Raw genomic sequence first — 25,923 nt, 5'->3', positions numbered from 1 at the left:
TCTAAATCCATAACTCACCAGTGGGCAAACAGAAGGATGAGAGCAGAGATTACTCTGCTTCTGGAAGCTTACCGTCTCCTTTGGATCCAGGTCTTTCAGATTCTTCCAAAGGCAAAAATCTGTTCTTCAGCAGAATTTCCCAAAATTCCTTTACGGGCACTTCCACAAAAATTTTTAGATGAGTGTTGGGGCCCAGTGGAATAATTTTAAGTACACTGTTAAAACTTTGCACCCAGAGAGTTTTCAGTTACTGAAATGCAGTATTCTCTGCATATTTTAAGCAGCTTCTTTGAGAGATAAAAATGCTTTAAAGTGATCATGGGTACGAGAAATAAATAAAACCAATTTTCATGTGCCGTTATGAAGAATCTAATAAAACCAGAATTCAGTTGAAAATAAGATTAATAGATTTTTTGTTTTTAATAAGGCCAAAAGACACCACTAGTCTGACCTCCTGCATAATAGGCCAGAGAATTTCATCAATTAATTCTTGCATTAAGCCCAGTAACTTCTGGCTGAACTACAGCGTATCTGCAAATCAAGACTGGATAGTTTTCTCAAGACTTCAAAATGCAGAAGTATCACCACAATCCTTGGTAGGTTATTCCACTGGTTCATTACCCTGTTGAGAAACATGAAGTGGAAAAAACATGCACATTTTTAAGACTTAATTTCCAGTCACTGAATCATGTTATGCCTTTGTCTCCAAGGAGGTGGAATATTCTATCTGTAAAAAAGAAAATATCAAGATCTTCCTTTGCCCAGCACAGGGGTAGGCAACCTATGGCACACGTGCCAAAGGCAGCATGCAAGCTGATTTTCAGTGGCACTCACACTGCCCGGATCCTGGCCACTGGTCCCGGGGGCTCCGCTGCTGGCCTGGGATACTGGCTGCCGGCCCCCCTGCCAGTCGGGCTTTCATCTGACGGCCCCAGGTCCTGGTCACTGGGCCGGGGGGGGGGCTTTGCTGCCAGCCCAGGGTCCCGGACACCAGCCCAGGGCTGTGCAGCCACCCCTAGCTGTGGCCGACTGGCCCCAGACAGTGAGAGGGATAGACAGGGGCAAGAGGGGGCACAGCTCAGCACCCCCATCTTAAAAATTGTTCCAGCGTCACTGTGCTGGGGTATTTTTAAGTCCTCATTTGCTGCTTACATCACTATCATGCCATGTGGAACAGCGCACTGTGTTTGACGTTGAGATTAGAATGTACATGCAAGAACAGGAATCAGAATTTTCTGACAGATTTCAAGATTTCCAGCGATTTGGCCCAATGCTTTCTTTTCTAATTAAACCTGAAAAGTTCACCAAAAGCAACTTGGATTTGTCCATATTTCAGTGGATGGGTGCCGAAGATTTCAGTTAAAAGCTCATTCAGTTAAAAAGTTCAGAATTGTGGGTATCAAAGTTTGGAGATCTGCGAAGTGCACTTGAAGCTACTGAGAGAGATCACGGGGGCCTCTATTCTGACCTGCTGGATGTTCCTGCCAATGACACTTAACTGTTTGAAGAAAATTGCATTTGCAATGCTTTCAGCATTTGGATCCACATACCTGCATGAACAGGTATTTTCACACATGAAATCTGTCCGCCGCCCCTCTCGGAGCAGGTTAACAACTGATCACTCAGAAGTCTGCGTGCAGCTTAAAGATTCCAAATACATGCCAGACAGTGGAAAACTCAGCAAGAAAAAGCAAGGGCAAGGATCACAGTAAACTAACAATAGTTTAGTTATATATTATAGACTTCTAGAAAGAGACCTTCTAAAAACATTAAAATGTATTACTGGCACACAAAACCTTAAATTAGAGTGAATAAATGAAGACTCGGCACATCACTTCTGAAAGGCTGCCGACCTCTGGGCCAGCAAGTCTCAGTTCCTATGTAAACGGTAGCTCAATATTCTGGCCATTTGGTTGAGTTGTCTCTAGTGAAGTAAGACTGGAACATAGCATTAAGTCAGTTTTTCTGCAGTGACAAACTCCCCAGAGCAACTTCTTATATTAAATAGCAGCAAGAAGTTGGATGACTCTTCCAGATTTTGGAAACACAAGGCATAAAAGATAGATGCCTTCATCTAATTAGGCCAATAGATGTACACTGGTCCTCCAACTCCAGCTCTTTGGTACCAGAGGCCACTCAGACAATGGCTGTTAAATCTTTGTTTTCTCTTACTAAAGTGATCTTTCTTGCGGCATTCATCTCTACAAGAGGGATCAGTGAGCATAATGCCTTGTAAATCAAGGAATCATCTGTTTCCTGACAATATGGTATTACAACAACCTTCTCAGCTAAACCACGACACCTTCATATCACCTGTCACAAGCACTCTCATTCTAAAAAGGAAAGTTAGCACTGCCTAGCTGGCCATAGCGCCATTAAAATTGCTTCTGGATAGGTCAAAGTCTCTCAGGAACTCGGATGTTTTCTTAATTTCTTTTGATGACAAAAACAAAATGTTTCTTTGGAAGTCTTTAGATCTAGCTCCTATTGGTCTAAGTTACATTTGAATCTTCAGAGTGGAAGTGTTATAAGCCTTCCAGTAAGAGTACATTCTACAAGATCTACTCCCACTTCTTGGACAGTAAAAACAGAGCATCTTATGAAGAGGTCTGCAAAAATGCAAACTGAAAAAGAATGGAGCATTGCCCAAAGCATTACAAAATGAATATATTTTAATATAGCCAAACAAGCAATAAAGACTGTGGAGTATACTTTCAGGACTGTATCCTGGAAAGCAGGTATTCTAAAAAAAGGTAGTTAGCTGCCTGACCATGAGCTCCCAGTGCATTCTTCTGGCTATAAGAGCTAGTTCGATCCCCAGGTATATAAACGGGAATATCAGATTGGAGAAGGAAGGCAATTATTACCTCTGTATATAGCACTGATGAAGTCATTAGAATACTATGCCCAGTTCTGCTGTCTACACTTGAAAAGGAAGTTAAAAAAAATTGGAGAGTTTAGAGAACTACAAGAATATTTATGGTCTGGAAAAATGCCTTACTCTGAGAAACTAAAGGACCTTCATCTATTTAGCTTGTTAAAGAGAAGGTCCAGCAGTGACTATCATTTGCCTACACAAAGAGGAGATGTGATCCTAAAGGACTCTAATCAAGAAGACAAAGGTGTGACATGATTCAATGGCTGGAAGTTTAAAATCAGCATTATTCAAACTGGAAAAAAAAATAGATGCAAGTTTTTAATTGTGAGGGTGATAAATCATTGGACAGACTACCACAGGATGTGAAATCCTCCTTCCCATGGTGTCCTGAAATCAAGACCGGGTCTCTTTTTAAAAGATATTCTATTTCAGGGGTCCGCAACCTTTCAAAAGTGGTGTGACAAGTCTTCATTTATTCACTCTAATTTAAGGTTTCGCATGTCAGTAATACATTTTAACAATTTTTAGAAGAACATTTATATATGAGTCTATAATATATAAATAAACTATTGTTGTATGTAAAGTAAATAAGGTTTTAAAAATGTTTAAGAAACTTTATTTAAAATTAAATTAAAATGCAGAATCCCCCAGACTGGTGGCCAGGACCCGGGCAGTGTGAGTGCCACTGAAAATCAGCTCGAGTGCCACCTTTGGCACCCGTGCCATAGGTTGCCTACCCCTGTTCTACTTCAACTGCAAGTTGCAGGACTAGATGCAAGAATCATTGAGTGAACTTCCTTGGCCTGTGTTATGCAGGAAGTCAGACCAGATCGTCATAATAGTCCCTTCTGCCTTTAAAAAAAAAAAAAACAAAAACAACCCTATGAATCTGAAGGGGAGAACAGCTGTCCTCTCCTCAAATTTTATGTAAAAACTGTGTTCCTTGGACATCCAAAAGGTTACGAATGTGTCTCAAAATGAGCTAGTGGACTTCCCTGACCTATGGTTATTTAAAAAAGAAAGATGATTGTGTCACAAATTGGATTTTCATCCAAAACAAGAATATCCTCAGTTAAAAGTCCCTTCCATGTGATTCCCACAGCAGGGAGGGGGGAGGAAGGTAAGTTTCCTTTATAACTCCAGTCCTTACCGCAATCTTTTTTTAAGCTGCAGACTATCGTGGATAATTCTTTTGACAAATTCTAGTTCTCCCCCTTCAGCCATGATCTCTGTGATGCCTCCAGTGTTCACAGAGCTGGGAGGGGGCCGTCGAGGATTTCGAGAATTTACTCCCTGGACAGGAAAGAAAGTGTTTGAGGTTTAAACCATTAATGAACAATTTCCTTCCTTAGATACTGCTGTCTCCTTCACACTCTGCCACGTAGTAACACTATCAACACTGCACCCCAACTCTATTTGGGAAATGCTAACAACATATTTTTAAACTTAACAATGTAATGGTTATTACTCCCCGTCTGTATCCATCTATTGTATCTGGTTTTATACTTAGATTATAAGCTCTTTGGGGCAGAAATCATCTTTTCGTTCTGTGTTTGTAGGAAACTCAGCACAATGGAGTCCCAGTCCACAACTTGAGCTCCTAGGTGGTACGATAATACAGATAATTGAACCAAATCTATAGACTCGACTACAGAAAAGAGTTAGCAATATATTGATGCTATATGAGAGTAACATTAAACATCTGGTTCCAAAGCACCATAGGACATGGTCATGTCAGAAAGTTTAAATGTAAAATTATTTAGCTAACACTACCACTTCCCCTGTATTTCTAAAAGCTGAAGTTGTCATTATGGAGATCAAGATTCTAAGTTTCTTACTGAGTCTAGAGTCAGGGCTTGTCTCTACTGGCATACTAAACAGGCACCGCTGCGATTGATGCATCGGTGTCAATTTAGTGGGCCTGGGGAAGACGCAGTGAGCTGACAGGAGCACTCCCATCAACTTTAGTACTCCACTTCCCTGAGAGGCAGAAGGTAAGTGGGGAGCTGGGGGAAGGACGACACACGCTCTCCCACCAGTAGACACAGCATTAGGTCAACGTAAGTTACGTCGTTCGGGGGTAATTTCTTCACACCCCTGAGTAGCATAACTCATATCAACTGAAGCGACAGCGCAGACCAGGCCTCAGACTGGTACCGCAATAGCGAAGACAAACGCTATGACATTGACATACTAGCATCACTGAGGCCCACTAGCACCCCTGTTCTACCACTACGGGAGGCACACTAGCACTAGGTCCATGGTGACTGCCTACTCTGTGCTAATTCTACTGGAGAGAGACCATTTGAATACAACTAACAGAAGAACGCCACAGGTCAATTCCTACTTCAGGATATTAAAAAAATTTTAAAAACCCTCATTTAAGTTAATCTTTTACAAATTGCGACTTGGGTGGGTTTTGCAATGTTGTTTTTTTTAAAAACCATCAAAAATGTATACATTTATGAAATGACAGTTTATAAAACCCAGACACACAAGGTTTTTCACAGTGAGCCTTCAAACACTTTAATCTTTGAGGTATCATTCCCCTCCTACCTGTTAGAAAGAACAAAAGCAAGTACAACAGTCAATCTAGCTAATCAACATACTGTACCTTGGCTTCCAACTGGTTGGCAAAAAAGGGAGGGTTGCACATGCAAAAATCATAAATGATCTCAGATTCCTCTTTTAGTGCATCCATTAGAAGGGTCTTCTGTGGTACTTTAACAACTAGCAGAAAAAAAGAGGATGTTTATTGGTAAGGAATTAAAATTAACTCTAGTATTATATAAGTATTTTTAACACTTCCTTTAGGATATAATTAACATATTATACCACCAATTTAACATCAACATACTACACTGAAAACAAACTTTAGTTTCATCTAACAAAAGAAAATGCATATAAGAGAAAAGACGGTTACTCACCTTTGTAACTGTTGTTCTTCGAGATGTTTTGCTCATATCCATTCCAGTTAGGTGTGCGTGCGCCACGTGCACGTTCGTCGGAAGATTTTTACCCTAGCAACACTCGGTGGCTCGGCTGTGTGCCCCCTGGAGTGGCGCCGCTATGGCGCCAGATATATACCCCTGCCGACCCAGCCACCCTTCAGTTCCTTCTTGCCGGCTACTCCGACAGAGGGGAAGGAGGGTGAGTTTGGAATGGATATGAGCAACACATCTCGAAGAACAACAGTTACAAAGGTGAGTAACCATCTTTTCTTCTTCAAGTGCTTGCTCATATCCATTCCAGTTAGGTGACTCCCAAGCCTTACGTAGGCGGTGGGGTCGGAGTGAAATGTGGCAGAATGTAAAACTGCTGAGCCAGAGGCTACAGCATCTCGACTGTTGAACCAGAACATAATGCGAAGCAAAGGTATGGACCGAGGACCATGGAGCTGCGTGACAGATCTCATGGGTAGGTACACAAGCCAGCAAGGCGGCAGATGAAGCCTGAGCCCTGGTAGAATGCACGGTGATGTGGCTTGGGGAAATATGGGCCAAATCATAACAAGTGCAGATGCACGCCATCACCCAAGGTGAGATCCTCTGAGAGGAAACAGGTAGGCCTTTCCTTCGGTCTGCTACCGCAACAGAGAGTTGAGGGGGGGAGGCGTTTTACGAAATGGTTCTGTCTGCGCAATATAAATGTGAGCGGTCTACAGATGTCCAGGGAGTGCGATTGTTGCTCCCATTGCGTTGAGTGTGGGTAACATGAAAGGCCGAAACCACCTTAGGGAGGAAAGCCGGGTGTGGTCGTAACTGCACTTTGTCTTTGTGAAACATAGTGTACGGCGGAACCACCGTAAGAGCCCTGAGGAAAGCTGTCTTCCAAGACAGGTATAGCAGCGAGAAGGTCACTAACAGCTCGAATGGGGGAGACATAAGTCTGGTTAAAACCAGGCTGAAGTCCCAGGTTGGGGCTGGGCGGCGTACTTGAGGGTGTAAGCACTCCAAGCCCTTGAGGAACCTCGAACCCACAGAGTGTGAGAACACGGAACGACCACCTTAGCCTGAGTGGAAGGTAGAGATGGCTGCCAAGTGTACCCTCAGTGATGACACCACTAGGCCCTGTTGTTGTAGGCCAGAGGTAGGCCAAATAGAGGGGATTGAGACCTCAGTAGGAGTAAGATCAAGCATTTTGCACCTGTAGGAGAAACGCTTCCACTCGGCTAAGTACACTGACCAGGTGGAAGGCTTCCTGCTACCCCGGTTTAGTCACGCAGCGGCCACACCGTGAGGTGAAGAGACTGCAGGTTCGGATGACGAAGCCTGCCGTGGTCCTGAGTTATGAGGTCTGGGTGGAATGGCAGGGTAATTGGGTTGGCTATTGACAGGTCGAGCAACGTGGTGTATCAGTGCTGCCTGGACCACACTGGAGTGATCATGATGATGCGCGCTCTGCCCCTGCAGAGTTTGAGCAGCACCCAATGAACCAGCGGGAACGGTGGGAAGGCATAAAGGAGTTGGCCCTTCCACAGCATCAGGAAAGCGTCCGAGATCGATCCCGGGAAGAGACCTTGGAAGGAGCAGAACATCTGGCATTTCCTGTTCTTGTGGTACGCGAACAGGTCTATGTGGGGAAAAGTCTCCACTTCTCGAAAACAGAATGCATCACATCGGGGCAGAGTGACCACTTGTGAGACAGGAAAGACCTGCTGAATCGAAGCGCCAAGGCGTTCCAAATGCCTGGGAGAAAGGACGCTACCAGATTTATCGAGTGGGCTATGCAAAAGTCCCAGAGATGGATGGCCTCCTGACAAAAGGGGGAGGACCATGTCCCTCCCTGGTTGTTTATGTAGCACGTGGCCATTGTGTTGGCTGTAAACACTGAGACACCACGGCCTCACAGCTGCTGCTGGAACCCCGACATGCCAGGCAGACTGCTCTCATTTTTGGACATTGATGTAGAATGCCAGCTCCTGAGAAGACCAAAGGCCTTAAGCTTGAAGGTGACCGAGGTGAGCACCCAAGCCGAGAGATGAAGCGTCCGTCATCAGGGACAGTGAGGGCTGGGGCAAATGGAATGGCATCCCTGCCCACACCAGGGAGGGAGTTAGCCATTCTAGGGAGCCTAGGGTGCTCGAGGGAATGGTGACTATCGTGACCACGGGGTCCCTGTCTGGGCGGTACGCCGAGTTGAGCCAGACTTGGAGAGGACAGAGGTGGAGCTTGGTGTGGTTGGTTACAAACTTGCAGGCAGCCATGGGACCCAGGAAACTGAGACAAGTGCGAGCAGAGGTCGTTGGGGAAGTCTGCAGACCTCGGATGATTGTTGCCGTCGCCTGAAACCGCGGCTGAGATAAGCAGGCTCCAGCTAGGTTAGAGTCCAGGATAGCTCCTAGGAAGTCTAACCTCTGCATGGGAACCAGAGTGGATTGTTCTATAGTAATCATCAGGCCTAGGCGTGTGAATAGGTCCTTGACGATGCCCACATGCTGAGTGATTTGTGTCTCGGAGTCTCCTTGGATAAGCCAATCATCCAAATACGAAAAAACGCATATCCGACGTCGGCGAAAGTAGGCCGCGACTACGGCCATACATTTGGTCAATACCCGTGGGGCTGCAGAAAGGCCAAACAGCAGGACCGTAAACTGGAAGTACTGATGGTTAGCTAGTACTTTCACATCCCCCTGTGCAGAGGGAAGAGGGCGATGTGGAAGTACGCGTCCTTCATATCGAGGGCGGCATACCAGTCTCCAGGATCCAAGGACGGGATAATGGTTCCCAAGGATACCATGCGGAACTTCAACCTTATCATAAACTGGTTGAGTCCTCGCAGGTCTAGGATAGGTCTGAGACCTCCGTTCGAGTTGGGGATTAGGGAATAACGGGAGTAAAACCCCTTGCCCCTTTTGTCCATTGGCGTCTGCACCTCTTGTAAGAGGAACTGCTCGTGAGAGGGGTCCCTGAAGGGGGACAGGGTTGGAACAAATTGGAGGTGGTACCCATACTCCACCGTGTGTAGGACCCAGCGACCTGAAGTTAACTGGGACCACGCCAGGAGAAAGTAGGAGTGGGATCCCAGCCTGTAACTGGTACGCTGCCCTCGGGCGCACCTTCGAAAGTTCGTCTTTGGTCCCGGTGGTGATTGCGAGGGACCTTGATCTTGGCCCTCTAGGGGTCCTGACGGTTGTCTGCGACCATCTCAGCCACGCCGTCTGCCAAAGTCCTGTCTCTGGCTAGGCACAGAGTACGACGGTGTGGCTGGGGATGGAAAGGCCTGCGTTTGGTCGCCGGCGTATGCACGCTGAGAGAGCGCATTACGACCCTGTTCTCCTTCAGGCTTTGCAGCCTGGGGCTGTCTTTGCCGCGAAGAGGCCTTTACCGTCGAATGGTAAGTCCTGAATGGTATACTGCAGCTCCAGCCGGAGGTTTGAAACCTGAAGCCATGAGATGCGCCTCATGGCAATACCCGAGGCCAGAGTCATGGCTGCTGAGTCTGCTGCATCCAACGAGGCCTGGAGGGAAGCTCTGGCCACCTTTTTCCCTTCCTCCAAGAGGGCAGCGAACTCTTGGTGGGAGTCTTGAGGGAGAAGCTCCATAAACTTAACTACCATCACCCAAGTGTTATAATTATAGCGGCTAAGCAAGGCTTGTTGATTTGCCACCCAGAGCTGTAAGGCCCCTGCAGAGTACACCTTGTGGCCGAGTAGCTTCATTCACCTAGCCTCCTTCGATTTCGGGGCTGGCGCCTGCTGGCCATGCCGTTCCCTCTCCTTAACGGACTGAACGACTAGTGAGCAGGGAGGAGGACAGACATACAAGTAGTCATACCCCTTAGAGGGCACCATATATTTATGCTCGACTCCCCTGGCTGCAGGAGGGATAGAGGCTGGGGACTGCCACATAGTATCGGCATTCGCCTGGATGGTCCGAATAAACGGGTAGGGCCCCTCCAGTGGGGCAACCGCCGATAGAATGCCCACTACCGGGTCCTCTACCTCCGGGACCTCCTCCACCTGGAGGTCCATATGGAGTGCTACCCTCCTTAGGAGGTCCTGATGGGCTCTCAGGTTGTTGGTGGGCACATCAGAATCGCGGTCCTGAACATAAGAGCTGTCTGCGTGGGATGACACTGATGCGTGTCTGGATGGCCATGGAGGTGCTGAAAAACGATGGGCAGAGTCTCTGACTCTATCGGACCTTGCCCAACTGTGCACCGGGGACTGGTACCGGGAGGCGTACCAGTACCTGGAACGAGATCCAGACCTGCGACCAGAGCGATGCCGGGAGGTCGACCGAGATCTCGAGGCTCGAAGTCGGGAGCAGCGACAGGAGTCACGGTGCTTGTAGCGGTGCCGGAACGGTGCTGAGAGTAGCGGGTCTGCGAACGAGATACCGACCAGTGCGGCAAGCGCGACCGGTACCGAGGAGGAGAACAGCACCAGGACTGCAAGTGGTGTCGGGAGCAGAAGTGCCGACCGTACCTGGAGCATCTGCGGGACCGTGATCATGAACAGTGCCGCTCTGCTGTGCCGACAGAGGATGGTCATATCAAGGGAGACTTGCCAAGAGACTATTACCCGCACCGGCGGTGCCAGGGTCAGGCAGCATCGACTCTGTCATGGCAATGAGATCCCTCGCCGTTGGGAATGTCTCCGGCGTGGAGGGAACAGTAGGCTCAACCACAGCACGTACCGGGGAGCTGTCAGGCACCGGATTCGACGGCCCTCGTGGGACCGGGATCGACGGTGCCAAAGTCATCAGTGCCTCGGCAGGTGTCGGTGCTGGGCGATCCAACTTAGACGAGCTCTCTGGCTGTGGTGCAGGTGGCATGGAAGCAGCAGGACCAGGGAGCTCAGCCACAGTGCGCGCCGGGGAGCTGTCAGGCACTGGATTAGATGGCCCTCGTGGGACCGGGATCGACGGTGTCGATGTTGTCGGTGCCTCGGCAGGTGTCGGTGCCGGGCGATCCAACTTAGATGAGCTCTCTGGCTGTGGTGCAGGTGGCACGGAAGCAGCAGGAGCAGGGAGCTCAACCACGGCGCGTGCCTGGGAGCCCTCAGGCACTGGTAGGAGGAGTCGTAGGCTCTCTCGACCTCGGAGAGAGGGAGCGGTGCCGAGTCGACTTCAGTGCTGGCGACAGCCGGTGCCAAAAGGCCTTGGCAGTACCGGCAGGGTCTGGTGCCGAGGAGGCGCTTCTGCCTGCCGATTGATCATCGCTCGGTGCCAAAGGCAGAGGGGTAAGTGAAAGTCCCGCTCCTTTCTGTTCTCAGCTTAAAAACCTTGCAAATGGGGCACTTAGCTGTCAAGTGCAATTCCCCGAGGCACTTCAAACAGGAGTCGTGCGGAGCTCCTGTCGGCATCGGCTTGTGGCAGGCCGAGCATGGTTTAAAACCCGGTGAGCCAGGCATGGGCTCCGGCACCGGGTGCGGGGAAGGGGCTACGCCCCGAACCCCGCTATTATTAAACTAACTATGCTAGTAAAGAAAAAACGTATAACTATATAAATATATATATAAAAGGATTATAACTATATAACTATAAACACGAGAACTACGAGTAGCTAGGGAAGCAGCGGTCAGCTAAGCCGCGCTCCACTGTTCCAACGACCGACACGGGCGGTAAGAAGGAACTGAAGGGTGGCTGGGTCGGCAGGGGTATATATCCGGCGCCATAGCGGCGGCACTCAAGGGGGCGCCCAGCCGACCCACCGAGTGTTGCTAGGGTAAAAATCTTCCGACGAATGTGCACGCGGCGCACGCACACCTAACTAGAATGGACATGAGCAAGCACTCGAAGAAGAACTAGATAAATTCATGGAGGTTAAGTCCATTAATGGCTATTAGCCAGGATGGGTAAGGATTGGTGTCCCTAGCCTCTGATTGCCACAGGGTGGAGATGGATGGCAGGAGAGAGATCGCTTGATCATTACCTGTTAGGTTCACTCCCTCTGGGGCACCTGGCATTGGCCACTGTCGGCCAACAGGATACTGGGCTAGATGGACCTTTGGTCTGACCCAGTAGGGCCATTCTTATATTCTTAAATAGGATGAGAGTTATTTTCAGAGCGATAGCAGGTGCTCCATAGTTACGGTTGAAATTGAGTTTTCGTTATAAATCTGATTTTCGCCCCTCAAATAGCCATGTCTCAAAACTGATAGAAAAATTCTCTCTGCTTCAGACCTAGACTATTAAATTTTAAGTGAACTGTATGTGGAGTTCCAGAATTATTACACACTAAAAATAGATCATCACAGTTCAAGTTTTAATCTTCTACCACTTTATTTTTAAAAACAGGAAGGGAGGATAGAGACAGAACCTAGTTTACCATATTCCTCTAGGTGAGGTATAGTGCACAGGACCAAACTTGAGCTGAAGTCTAACACTATTAACTTTTGAATCTGAAACACTGCTACTGGAGGCATGTGTGGGGTTAGGGGGAGGGGGCCAGAGATCAGTGGTCACCCTCTCAACATAAGCATTATGTGGCACTAGGGTCCCACCACCCCACAAGGTGCAAGAGATTTACAGGAGGCCACACACAATTTCAATCAGATCTTAATACAGTAACTCACTTAAAGTCGTCCTGGTTAATGTTGTTTCATTGCTGTTCAATTAGGCAACATGCTCATTTGTGTAATGCTCCCTTCTAATATAATTTGGCAGCCGCCTGCTTTGTCTACTGCTTGCAGGAAGAGCAGCCCGTTGCAGCTTGGAACCAGGCTGGACCAGCAGCCCACATCAGCTCCCCGCTTTCCTAAGTTCCCTGTGCAGCAGCTGCCAGCAGTTCAGCTCTGTTCCTCCCCCCACTGCCATGTGCTGCTCCTGCCCTCTGCCTTGGAGCTGCTCCCCAAGACTCTTGCTTGCTTGCGGGGGTGGGGAGGGAAGGAAGAGGGGGCTAATGTCAAGGTGTCTCCCTCCCCCCTGCTCCTCCACCCCACTTACCCCATCTTCCTTAGAGCAGGGGGGACAGACCAGGACTCAGGAAGCTTGCAGCAGCTGTGTCTAAGCAAGCTGATCTAATTAACAAGGCAGTGAATTTAAGAGACATACGCACATACGCGTATCTCCCTCCATTCCTGCTGCCTTGTGTAGAGAGAGAGTTAACCCTTGAGGGCTCGGCCAATTGGTAGTTCATCATTTAGCAGTAAGGGAAATACCCCACCGTCTGACTCCTCCACCTCAACCAAGCTTCACAATCATCATCAATGTGTACCAGCATTGTTTGTTTAAAACTTATATTGTGTGGATGGATGGTCTTTTGTCTGGTGAATAATATTTCCCTGGGACCTAACCCCCTCATTTACAGTAATTCTTATGGGGAAATTGAATTCGCTTAACATCGTTTTACTTAAAGTCGCATTTTTCAGCAACATAACTACAAAATTAAGTGAGGAGTTACTGCAGCTTTGTTAGCCCCACTGTCCGTATTTTTGCTTGCAGTCTGACAAGACTAAGGAAGGCTGGGAATGTGGGAACAGGGGGGTGAGCCCCTGAGAAGCCTCTTAAACCCATTAGCAGGTTTGTAGGCTTTGATGAGTATCTTAAGGCTGATTGTTTGAAGTCTCATGACTTAGCCTCATAAGGCTTACATATTGGAGGCTGAATCTAACATTTGAGAAGCCGTGGAGGAAGGAAAAGAGGTAGAAGCTCCACTTCCTGGATCCCTCTCCAGAAGGACCAAGAAAGAGGAATTTTCCATTGGAATCCTATAGCTGTATTTCCTCCTCATTCTCCCACTTCCAGCAGATCTCAGGAAAAATGACCAAGTCCAGAAGACATTAGACGGTCAATCTGAGGAGAGCACCACACTCCTACCTGTGGAGCCTAGGTGGTGCAAGAAGCCCTGATCCCAAGGACTTACAAAGATTTGCAGGAGAGATATTCCCTTTTAGTGGCATTTGAAGCCCAGGGACTCCCTTCCACAGGACAGCAAGTGGGACTGATTACCACACCCCTCTCCTCCTGAAGTCTGCTGGATCAGGCCCCCTCTCCAGATCTTAGACCCATAACCAAGGGAAATCCACATACAAAAAGGAGGAACAATTTGAAGGAGCACAGGGCAGACTGTACAAATTGATTTGGGAACAGCATTCCACACGTAAGGGGCAGCATGGAACAGTATGAATTCTGTCATGTTCACATCAAAGGTTACCTATCAGTGTTTTGTGCAACCTTAACTTCATTTTAAAGATTTTTGGATGGGATTATCATAAATATGAATAATCACATTTCTGCATATGCATCAAAAGTCTAGAACTGTCCAGGCTGGTTTATAAGAGTGAATTGGGTTGTTTGTTAAGTTTTTGGACCAATTGTTGCTATACCATCCCCATTGAAATCAGACAACTACATGTGGTTACTCTTTGCTACACCAAAATCAGGGTAGCATATATTTGGCTGGACTGTAAATTCTCATTAGCCACTGAACAAGGCAAATATACATCATTACATCTGTTTAAAACAGAAGTGAAAACATCAAAGGGGAATGAAAGTTAATGAATGATTATATATGGTACCTTTTATAAGATCAGATAAGTTATTCTGTTCCACATTTTTCTTTGCATAATTGAAACACATATCATCCACTTCTGTTGCTAGGAAATACCAGCCATTCAAAGTGGCTCCAAGTAATGGGTAGATGCAAGATGCCCCGGTACCTGCAGCAAATAAACAGAAGACTAGATTAGTGAAACAAGTAAAGCATCAGATTTAATTTAATAAATAATCACACAGTGTATGATGTGCATTTTTCTATTGTTACTCACAGCAATAAATTTCAATATTAAATACTAATCAATTTTTAACCAACAAGTAAATATACCCCTGTATTTTCTAATTTAAAAATCATAACATTTTCAAATATGAATTTATTTTGCAGAACATTTCACTTATTCCAGGACTAACCAGGTAAGTCAGAGACTGAACATTTTTCTTCAGCAGGTTTTTGGGTTTTTTTTTAAAACAGGAGTCAGTAACTAATTCAGACACTACTGACCAAGTATATTTCTAAATATTCAGAAGACTTAAGAGAGAAATTACAAAAATATTTATCTTCTGCATTTCTCAATTTACATTGATTACTTCACTTTAGTGACTGTATGACAGTACCAATGATGAGAAGAGGAAATTTTTTCCCCTTCAGACTTGGTTATTTCTTAATGTTTAAAGTTTTAGCTAAAAGTTTGACTCTCAAGATAAAACTATACAAAGAACAAAAGCTAAATACATACTTAACTGATAGTTTGTGATAGGAAGAGAAATACGTCACACAGCACATTTTGTGACCATAAAGTAACTCATCATTGTACAAGCTATGGCACCCCTAGATTAATTATTACTAACAAGAGCACCATCAGCTTTTTTTGCTGCCCTAGGCAGCAGAAGGTCCCGCCCCTGAAATGCCACCCGACAGAGGCGGCCAAAGATCTGGCTGCCGTGGTCGCCGCCCCCCAAATGTTAGCACACTAGGTGACTGCCTAGGTCACCTAATTGGTTACGCTAGCCCTGATTATTAAGAATTACTGAAAACACACAGAGACTAGTTTATGGCAAAAGACTTTGACTGTGCCCTTAAACCATTGCTTAAGAGTGACCAAAACACAGAATATGAGAAAAAAAGAAAAAAATGCCTCTTACAGCTATCAAATTCTCAGAGAGAATTGTAATTGGTGGATGTATTAAGAGAAGGACACCAGAATATGAGAGATTATACTTTTTCGTCTGGTAATAAAGTCCTACTTCAATATAGATATTTTAAAGATACACAATATTAATGTCGGAGAGGCCACATTTTTTAACTACAACCTTAACTGAACAATTATTGGTACTTACAGGTTTCTTACATAAACAAAGCATTGAATGTTTAACAACACTTTACAAGAAGATTTTAAAAATGTAACATTTATACAGGATTATTTCCAAAACAACACAGGGAAGGTAACTGCAACTACCCTCTGGAAAGCTGGGGTAGGATAATACTGCAAGGCAAGTATCTCAAGAGAAAACAAATGCCAGGGTGGATAAAAATAAGTCATTTTTAAAAAGTGGATTGTTTTTTATTTAAATCAGATTTTTTTTGATAAAATGTTTTTTGAGGGAAAAACCTATCTAAAGATACATTATAGCTCAGATATCTCATCATGGAATAGGGATTATAAATTCTAATTCTACAGTATGAGACAATATAGTCATGTAATGTTTAAGAAAAGTTTTGTAAAGGAGTTCAAATAGTTCATGGACTAGGGACCTAATCTCAGAGTTCTAGGGGCTTCTGTATAGATTATTTAGGTTGATCTTTCTATCTACCCAATGGGACTCAGTGCTCAGTCTAGAAGATACTATCAGAGATGCTTAGTTCTCAAACTGTGGATTTGTGTCTCCAGAGATAACATGATTAACAGCAAAAATGTTTTTAAGTAAATAAATAATATATAGAGGTGAGAAATAACAGACCTAAACTCTATTGTCCCTCTGCAAAATTGTGTACACAGAGTCAATCCCTTACCTCTCCCTAAAAGTGCAAAGTTTCAAAAAGTTCAATGAATAGAAGATTGTTGGGCACGAAACAGAACTGGGCAAGGAGAAGTCTGGAGACAAAGGTGAGAAGGGAGGGACAGGCAGTAGAAACAAAAGTGAAACTGTTTGAGCAGCGTATTCCAGAAGTCTTGAGGTCTTTCTGAGCGTAGCATTCATTGATTTGAGATCTACCACGGCATTCTCTCACTAGAAGGAAAAAACTATAATGGCAACAGGCCGTAAAAGATACCTAATTTGGGAATACTTTAATGAAGTTCCTCTACCTGTGGGTAACACAGGCATGCGTGCAAAATGCAAACAGTGCAACAAAGAAATGCAAGGCCTGGTTTCCCGAAAGAAACAGAACACTTCTCATGATGATTTCTCAGGAGGAAGCTGCGTTGTTGATGATGATGATGAAAGGAACATGTCTGAACATGGAGGATCTTCAGATTGGTAAACTTCTTTATTTCATATTTCTTTCTTAAGGACTGCCTGTCTTCCTTCTGGACTATTCTTGAATTCTCATGTTTGAGCAAAAAATACAGCTGTTATTCTATGGTACTATCATTTTAGATGCAGTTGTGATAAAAATAAATAGCTGAAATAGGCAGATCTTCCTTTTACAATTTCACCGTTAAAGTAGTACTGAGTGTCAGTGAATGCAGTGAGTAATACTAAATGAGCAGTATGGTGGTAATAATTAAATAACTGCACTGACTTATTTTGTTTAGGAGAATCCATCCTCAACATACAAGATTCTGAAGACTATCCACTTTCAAGATCACCATCATTTTCTATAGTTTCAGAGTTATCTGCCAATGATAGTGTTTCAGTCACATCATGTATGTCACACAGCCACAGTACATCACTTGTAGCAAAACGAAAAAAAATCTCCATCATATAGATAAATTTGTAATATGAACCAAATTACAGAGGTAATGATGAAATTGCCCTGTTTATTTATGCAACAAACCTTCCTTTCTGTATGATTGAGAACTCACACTTCATTAACATGGTTCAGTTAAGACCAGGATACAGTCCACCCAACAGAGCAGATGTCGCAGGCAAATTGCTGGATAAAGTGTATGAAAGAAAAATTAAGCAGTGTGCAAAAGGTTTAGTGGGTAAAATTGTTAACCTGAGTCTTGATGAGTGGGGCAATGTCCACAATGATCCTGCTGTATGTGCTTGTGTGGCAACAGAAGAAGGAAATGTTTTCCTTACAGAAATAACTGATACATCAGGAAATGCACATACAGCAGAATACTTAAAAGAAGTAGCAGTAAAAGCAACAACAAAGGGCTGGTCTACACTACGGGGGAAAATCGATCTCAGATACGCAACTTCAGCTACGTGAATAACGTAGCTGAAGTCAAAGTATCTAAGATCGAATTACTCACCGTCCTCACAGCGCGGGATGGATGTCCGCGGCTCCCCATGTCGACTCCGCAACTCCGTTCGGGTTGGTGGAGTTCCAGAATCAATATAAGTGCGTTCGGGGATCGATATATTGCGTCTAAATGAGACGCGATATATCGATCCCCGAGCAATCGATTGCTACCTGCCGATACGGCGGGTAGTGAAGACGTGGCCATACTGTGACAAAAAATTCAAATGTCCAGTATGCAGCTTGGTCACAGACAATACTGCAAATGTATCCAAGATTAGAATAAATTATTTAGAAGAGAGTGAAGCAAATCCCAAGCTAATAACATAGTTGAAGTGCTCATTTGATGCACCTCCAAGCCAAAGATTTCAGGGTTCCAGAAATAAAGGCTAATGTTGTTGAAATTGCAAAATGCTTCTGTAGCAACTACTTTGCAGCAGCTGCTCTGAAAAAAGTGGGAGGAACCTAGCTAACTCTCCCACAAGACGTGCGATGGAACTCAGTAGTGGACTGTTTTGAGCACTGTATCAAGAACTAGCCAAATCTGATGACAGTTTGTGAACAAAATCATGAAAAAATAGATGCCACTGTCACAGCCAAAGTTCTCAACACAGGGCTTAAGAGAAATGTTCAACACATGTTGAGGACTCTGAAGCCTATTTCTGTAGCTTCGAACAAAATGCAGGGAAATAGCTGTTTTATTGCTGATGCTGTTGAAATTTGGAAGGAACTGAGTGACGTCTTAAAGAGAGAAATAGGTAATGACAGAGTCAAATTATAAGCATTAAAAAACACAAATGGGACAAGCCCTATCTGTGACATCACTGATGTGAACTGTGACCATATAGATCATTGCTGCAATCACAGTCCTACGTTGCACCAAATCTTATACAAAGGAGGTCAAGTAAGGTCTATGAAAAGGTTGTAATTTGCTGGGTATGATTATGCTGTGTGTATCATTTTTGTATTTGAAGTTATCAGTGTTGGCTATGTACTTGTATCTCAATGTTTTTGGTTCTAAGTAGCATCAGTGAAGCACTTGGTCAGCTTCTTGAGAAAGGACTATTCTGAGTAAGTGCCCAATCAAGAAAAACACTTAACTGACAATGGACCTTGGGAGACTCCAATCCCAGTATAAGGAGCCTTCCTGGGAACGTTCAAGGTAGTGCGTGAGCAATGGCTGCTCTACCTGTAAAGAACTGAGTCATGCGTGGACATGTGACTTGCCCATGTGATTCCAAACTCCATCTTGCTGCTGTGATTTTCGACAGAAACAACAAAGGAGTGTTCTTCTACACGGCAGAGGACACAAAAGGCCCTGGAATGCCCTCCATTTTGTCTTCAATCCTGCTTCTGACCTCTGGAGAAAACTTTGCTAAAAACTGAAGCTCTGAACAAAGGACTGAATGACTCATCCAAATCTGTAGATGTACTCCAGAGACTTGATTTGAGCCTGCAGTTTATTCCACCACTGCTATAAGCCTGAACCAAGAACTTTGCAATAGGTCCTTTGGGATCGGGAGAACCCTTTTTCTTTTACTGGGGTATTGGTTTTCTTAACCATTCGTCCTCATAATGAGTGGCACTGGTGGTGATACTGGGAAACTGGAGCATCTGAGGGAATTGCTTGTATGATTTCCGGTTAGCCAGTGGGGTAAAACCAAAGTCCTCTCTGTCTGGCTGGTTTGGTGTGCCTTAGTAGTGAAGAACCCCCAGCCTTGGGCTGTGATTTCCTTGCTATAAGCAATTTGTCCTGAATTGATACTCTCAGAAGTGTCCCACCGGAGACTGCTTTGTTACACAATCTCCAGCTGATTTTTTTGCAAATATTCTCAATGCTTGCTACCAGAGTCAAACCTTAACTGCTGAAGAAGAGCTGGCTATGACATAGACATCCAGCAATGATCCCTCCATAATGCCAATATAATAAACTTCAGAGCTAAGGGTGAACCATTCAATAAATAGGTTTGCTGATGATGTTTTAAAGAAAGTCACATCAGTGAACTGGTGGAAGTCACTTAAGCACTTGGATTTAGAGTAGGGTGACCAGATGTCCCGATTTTATAGGGACAGTCCCGATATTTTGGGCTTTGTCTTATATAGGGGCCTATTACCACCCACCCCCATCACGATTTTTCACACTTGCTGTCTGGTCACCCTAATTCAGAGACTGTTGAAGTGATAATCTCACTTTTAACAGCAATAGCTTCTTCTGCTGGTGTAGAAAGAATATTTTCTTCCTTTGGACTAATTCATTCCAAATTGAGAAAAATTGTTTGGGACCTGAAAAAGCAGGAACGCTTGTTTTTCTTTTCCAGATTATGAACAAACAGGAAAATAAAGGTGAAATGACTGAGTTAGCTGCAGAAGCCAATATTTTAAGTTTCTCATATTGACCTGGCTGACATAGTCAATTTGATTTGTTTTTTTAAATATTTCATTTAACTATTTTAATTAAAAAACAACAAAAACAAACCTGATTTTGAAAAACTTGAATGTTTAACAAAACTCAAAAATTCATGCTTGTTTTGTTAAACTATTATATGTTTGCTGTTGAATTAAAAAAATCCAAAATACATGTTGCTGTTGTTTTAGTTAAATAAAACAATTTAAAATGTCTGTCTGGTGATGTTCTCCTCCTAATACAGCATAGCAAGAAAATCCAAATATTAATGATTTACCTGCTGAATTGAAGATATTTATGAAGTCATTGTAGATGAACTATCTATTACCTTTGGTAAATTAAATAACCAATCATTCATTTTCTGATATAGCTGTAAAACTAATCTGAAAAGTTTTCAAAATAAACCACTTAAAAATGTATAGCAGGGGTAGGCAACCTATGGCACGCATGCCAAAGGCGGCACGCGAGCTGATTTTCAGTGGCACTCACACTGCCCAGGTCCTGGCCACCAGTCCAGGGAGCTCTGCATTTTAATTTAATTTTAAATGAAGCTTCTTAAACATTTTTAAAACCTTATTTACTTTATAATATACAAGTAAACTATTGTTGTATGTAGACTTATAGAAAGAGACCTTCTAAAAATGTTAAAATGTATTACTGGCACGCGAAACCTTAAATTAGAGTGAATAAATGAAGACTCGGCACACCACTTCTGAAAAGTTGCTGACCCCTCATGCATAGCGTGTACCTTCTAACAACGAAACCTACATCTATCTCTGAGTTGTGAAGCATATGTATTAAGGCTATAACAACCAACGAGAATGCACTTTTATGCAGAAATATATGATTAAATCGAATCTTCCTGACTAGTGATTTAATTCAGTTTGATTTAAATCAAATCCACATTGACAAATACAAAATAAAGTTAATAATTTGTGGGAAAAGAAACATTAATTTAGACAAGACAACACAGTAACTCGTAAATGCCAGGAAAGCATTGAATTCATTGTTAAGAGAAACTGAAGTGGCTACTGAAATTACTAAATAGAAACCTTGAGAAAAAGCATGAATTTTAGCCTTCTTTCAAAGATGAAATGCGAAGAGACAAGATATGAATCAAATAATGTTGGATAGATATCCAGAGACCCCATATACTTTTCTCAAACTGGTAACGTGCTTCCTCCAATGCAGGACTACTTTCAAAAAAGAATTATTCCAAATTATAGAGGAGAGATTTAGCTAATGACAAAACCAAAAAGGAATACAGATGCTAAACTATAACAAAATATACCTGTCCAGACAGATTTTAAAATATTTGTATAGAACCTTTAAAAACGACATGAAAATCTTTCTTAACTGATTGGATTAAGCACTAGATAAATCAGTAGAGCAAGCAGGTTTTGTTGCTGACAGACATTTGACAAATAATTTAGGGATAGGTTTTTTGTATGTTTGATCTCTATAGATATAGAAAGTCTGAACAGATATCAATATGCAATTTTACTAGTATTTTCCTTGATGTCTGTTTAAATCCCCTTTGTAATTTAGCACCAGAAAGGGCTCTGAATTGAAAAGTCATTTGACACTAAAGAAAGCAAATGAGGCCCAGCTACCTAAAAAATACATGTAGAAGTGAGACTCTGGATTCAAGAAGAGCAGATTGATCAAAAGGCAACACTACAATTTGTTACTATGCAACATGTAAGGAATCTGATTCACATGTGCAAAAGCAATATAAAGAGTAATGAACACCACCACCCTGCACACATCAACTCGAAGCTAGGAAGCACTGCAATCTAATGTTAAGTTATTTGAATTAAGAGATTTCATTTGAGTACACTCACAAACTCAAGAGCAGATCTTTTTCCAATTTATTAACCAATAGCACAATTCAATATAATGAATAATCTAAGTTCAGGAGAGTTCAAGGATGGGAAAGGTGGAGAAGGAGAAGGACCTCGGAGTATTGGTTGATCACAGGATGACTATGAGCCTCCAATGTGATATGGCCGTTAAAAACGCTAATGCAGTTTTAGGATGCATCAGGTGAGATATTTCCAGCAAAGATAAGGAGGTGTTAGTACTGTTATGCAAGGCACTGGTGAGACCTCATCTGGAATACTGTGTGCAGTTCTGATCTCCCATGTTTAAGAAGGATGAATTCAAACAGGAAAAGGTTCAGAGACGGGCTACTAGGATGATCCGAGGAATGGAAAACCTGTCTTATGAAAGGAGACTCAAAGAGCTTGGCTTGTTTAGCCTAACCAAAAGAAGGTTGAGGGGGGATATGATTGCTCTTTATAAATATATCAGAGGGATTAATATCAGGGAGGGAGAGGAATTATTTAAGCTTAGTACCAATGTGGACACAAGAACAAACGGATATAAACTGGACACTAGGAAGTTTAGACTTGAAATTAGACGAAGGTTTCTAACCATTGGAAGGCTGTTCCAGAACTTCACTCCTCTAAGGGGAGTAGTGGGGGCAAAACACATACCTAGCTTTAAGACTAAGCTTGATACGTTTATGGAGGGGATGGTATGATGGGATAGCCTAATTTTGGCAATTAATTTAGCAATTGATCTTTGATTATCAGCAGGTAAGTATGCCCAGTGGTCTGTGATGGGATGTTAGATGGATTGGGATCTGAGTTACTATAGAGAATTCTTTCCTGGGTGCTGGCTGGTGAGTCCTGCCCACATGCTCAGGGTTTAACTGATCGCCATATTTGGGCTTGGGAAGGAATTTTCCTCCAGGGCAGATTGGCAGAGGCCCTGTTGGTTTTTCGCCTTCCTCTGCAGCATGGGGCACAGGTCACTTGCTGGAGGATTCTCTGCAGCTTGAGGTCTTCAAACCACAATTTGAGGATTTCAATAACTCAGACATAGGTTAGGGGTTTGTTATAGAAGTGGATGGGTGAGATTCTGTGGCCTGCATTGTGCAGGAGGTCAGACTAGATGATCATAATGGTCCCTTCTGACCTTAAAGTCTATCAGTCTATGAAAGCAAAGGTGTTGCATGTCAGAACAGAGCTGCATTTATTCAAATCTCTGGGAAGAAGTTTAGTCCAGAAAGGAGCCAACTCCAATAAGGCTAGGCAGAGGTCTCCAAACTACGGCCCGTGGGCCAGATCCGGCCCGGGGCTTCCATTTGTCCAGCCCTCCAACCAACAGGGGAGAAGTGAACAGCAGAGTAGCCACACTGAGCAGGCAGGGGGAGGGGCCGCCAGCAGCAGCTGGGGGGGAGGGGGCCGCAGCACAGCTGAGCTGTGCAGAGGGGTGAGTGCTTCTAGAAGCCAGTGTCCCCCCAAAATGGGAGCCAACGTAGGGGAGAGTCGTTGCTGCAGCCGAGCAGGTACAGGGAGAAGCAAACAGGCAGGCTGCAGCTGAGTAGGTATGCAAAGCAGGCAGGTAGAGAGGCTGCCAGCAGCAGCTGGGGAAGAGGGGGCACTCAGCTGATCTGTGCAGAAGAGTGAGTGCCCCTGGGAGCCAGTGTCCGCTCAAAAGGGGAGTCAACTTAGGGGAGATTTGCTGTGGCAGCCAAGCAGGCAAGGACCCCTGCCTTAGAGTAAAAATACAAGCCAGATGCTTAATTACATCTCAAATAAATGGAGTAAAGAAGATGGAAATTAATAATTTCATAATGGTTAAATTTTAACTGCAGCACTAACAGAACCAAACAGTATTTGCATGAAACATATGTGAGTTTTTAGAAATAAAATTAAAAAAAGTGAAATGATTTTTAAATGTATTGACAAATATTGTGTGATTTCACAGTACCTTTAGCGATTAACTTTTATACCTGTTCTAGAATTTAATGCAACACTGACACAGTAGAGTAGTGTTGTTTTTTAATGATTTTACATATATTTAATTTCTTTCAGAGTTGCTTTGGCCCACGGAGCCCCTTCAAAAATCTAATATGGCCCTCGTCTCAAAGTCTGGAGAACCCTGGGCTAGAGATTGGACAACCAGTCTCTCACAAGCACAGATACTTTTGTTGTTTGGAACATTTAATGCCGCCCACCCCTCCATCAATGGATATAAAGCAAAATCTGTTCGCTAATGTCATTTCCAAACTCTTAAACTGAAGAACCAGCCAAACAGAAAGTTGTCTAATCCCAAGCATATGTGACACATACCTATGTCAATTCCTCTTCTAAGAGTTTGTTTATCACCATCTTGATGACCAATTAGATCTTCCACCCAATGAATATAGTTAAGCCTCAAGGGAACAGTAGGAATAAGCCTCTCTAATGGTATATCAATTGTAAGTCCAAAATCTTCTTTCAAGAGAGTGCATGTCAGAGCTCTCACAGCTTCTGGATCCTTGAAATTTAGGCTGCAAGGCATAAAATGCAATTAACAGAAAGAATCCTTGCATTATAATTGGCACCAAAGACCATTATTTAGTTTTATGCATTACAGTAACAATTGTCTTATCAGCATTAATTAAAACTATTGTGAGGATAAAATCATAAGCCATGCATTCAAACCAAGAAATATCTCCTTAAAACTGGATGGTTCTGATGAAAACTTGTTTCTACATATAAAAACAAAATCCATCAAAAATCATTCAGTTTCAGCAACAAAACTCAAGCTGACTACATAGACTGTTTAGGCAGTATCCTTAGTGTCTCAGAAGGAAAAAGCCCTAAATGCTGGTTCTGGGACAAACCCAAACACAGGTCCTTCTCTGTACCATCTACTGGCTCTACCACAACCATTAGATTATGACCGAATTTATTCCCTCAGTTTGTATTTTCAAAAGGTAAACATCTACAAAAGGAAAATGTTGCAGGTGGAAAGGCAAGCACTCAAAACTGCTAAGATCAAAACATGCCAGATCAACCAGACCTCCATCCCTAGCACAGGGGTATTTTGATTTTCCCCACAGGATCCCTGGCTCATTCAGTGCAAAGTATGGACAGTGTTCTGGGGGTGACTGGTGGCTGTGTAGTAATGGAGAGTTTTGTTTTCTTTTTTAATGGCGATATACCTATCTCCTAGAAGGGACCCTGAAAAGCCATCAAGTCCAGCCCCCTGCCTTCACTAGCAGGCCCAAGCACTGATTTTTGCCCCCGATCCCTAGGTGGCCTCCTCAAGGATTCAACTCACATTCCTGGGTTTAACAGGCCAATGCTCAAACCACTGAACTATCCCTCCCCCCATGTCTACACTTCAGAGCCACAGCTGTAGCGCCTGCCCGCATCGGTACACCAACCCCACCCGGCAGAGCTACACCGAGGTACGCCTCCTTCTGTGGCGCGGTGAGGGGTCGGGGGCGTTTCCCAGCGACGCTGGCTAAATGGGGGAAGGGTTGTTGCCAGGACGGCGACGCTGGAGGCCAAGCCTGGAGGGCGCGCGCCTGGCACGGTGATGCCGGCCCATGGGCCGCTGGCGCACGGCGATGGCAGGAGCGGGGAATCGGGCTCGCCCGCCGTGGCACAGACCCAGCCCTCCCCCATGTGCTCGCGCCGCCGCGGGGCTCTGTTCAACGGCGGCGGAAAATCCCAATCCCCGGCCGGCCGCGACCCGTCAGAGCCCCTCGGTGCCGGGGACCCACCTGGCCCGGCCGGAGAGGCTGGTCTGCACGTGCTGGCGGAAGGCTGGGTACCGGGACGCCAGGTAGGCGAAGTCCGGCGGCTTGTCCCGGTAGCGGTTTCTCGCGTGCATGGACTTGTTCGGCGCCATGGCCGGAGAGGGGATGGGGCGGTGACCCGGGGGCGGGGCGGGGCGGGGCGTCACGCGCGCAAACCGGGCCGCGGCTCCGCAGCCGCTCTCGGAA

At 44.5% G+C, this 25,923-nt stretch overlaps 1 protein-coding gene across 1 annotated transcript in view; it reads right to left on the bottom strand.

Annotated features, from left to right (window-relative positions):
- The window catches only part of METTL16 (methyltransferase 16, N6-methyladenosine), a 49,939-nt gene extending 24,094 nt beyond the window's left edge, over positions 1 to 25,845 (bottom strand). The window contains exons 1-5 of the mRNA XM_050958812.1: positions 25,702 to 25,845; positions 24,278 to 24,477; positions 14,343 to 14,483; positions 5,493 to 5,608; positions 4,029 to 4,171 (exon numbers count right to left, since the gene is read on the bottom strand). Of these exons, the coding sequence (XP_050814769.1) occupies positions 4,029 to 4,171; positions 5,493 to 5,608; positions 14,343 to 14,483; positions 24,278 to 24,477; positions 25,702 to 25,829 (728 nt within the window). The 5' untranslated portion in view covers positions 25,830 to 25,845. The remainder of the gene's footprint in view (positions 1 to 4,028; positions 4,172 to 5,492; positions 5,609 to 14,342; positions 14,484 to 24,277; positions 24,478 to 25,701) is intronic.
- Positions 25,846 to 25,923: the final 78 nt, after the last annotated feature.

This window comes from Gopherus flavomarginatus, chromosome 1 (genome assembly GCF_025201925.1).
Source record: "Gopherus flavomarginatus isolate rGopFla2 chromosome 1, rGopFla2.mat.asm, whole genome shotgun sequence".
Classification (NCBI taxonomy): domain Eukaryota; kingdom Metazoa; phylum Chordata; order Testudines; family Testudinidae; genus Gopherus; species Gopherus flavomarginatus.
This window is presented reverse-complemented; position numbering and strand designations above follow the sequence as displayed.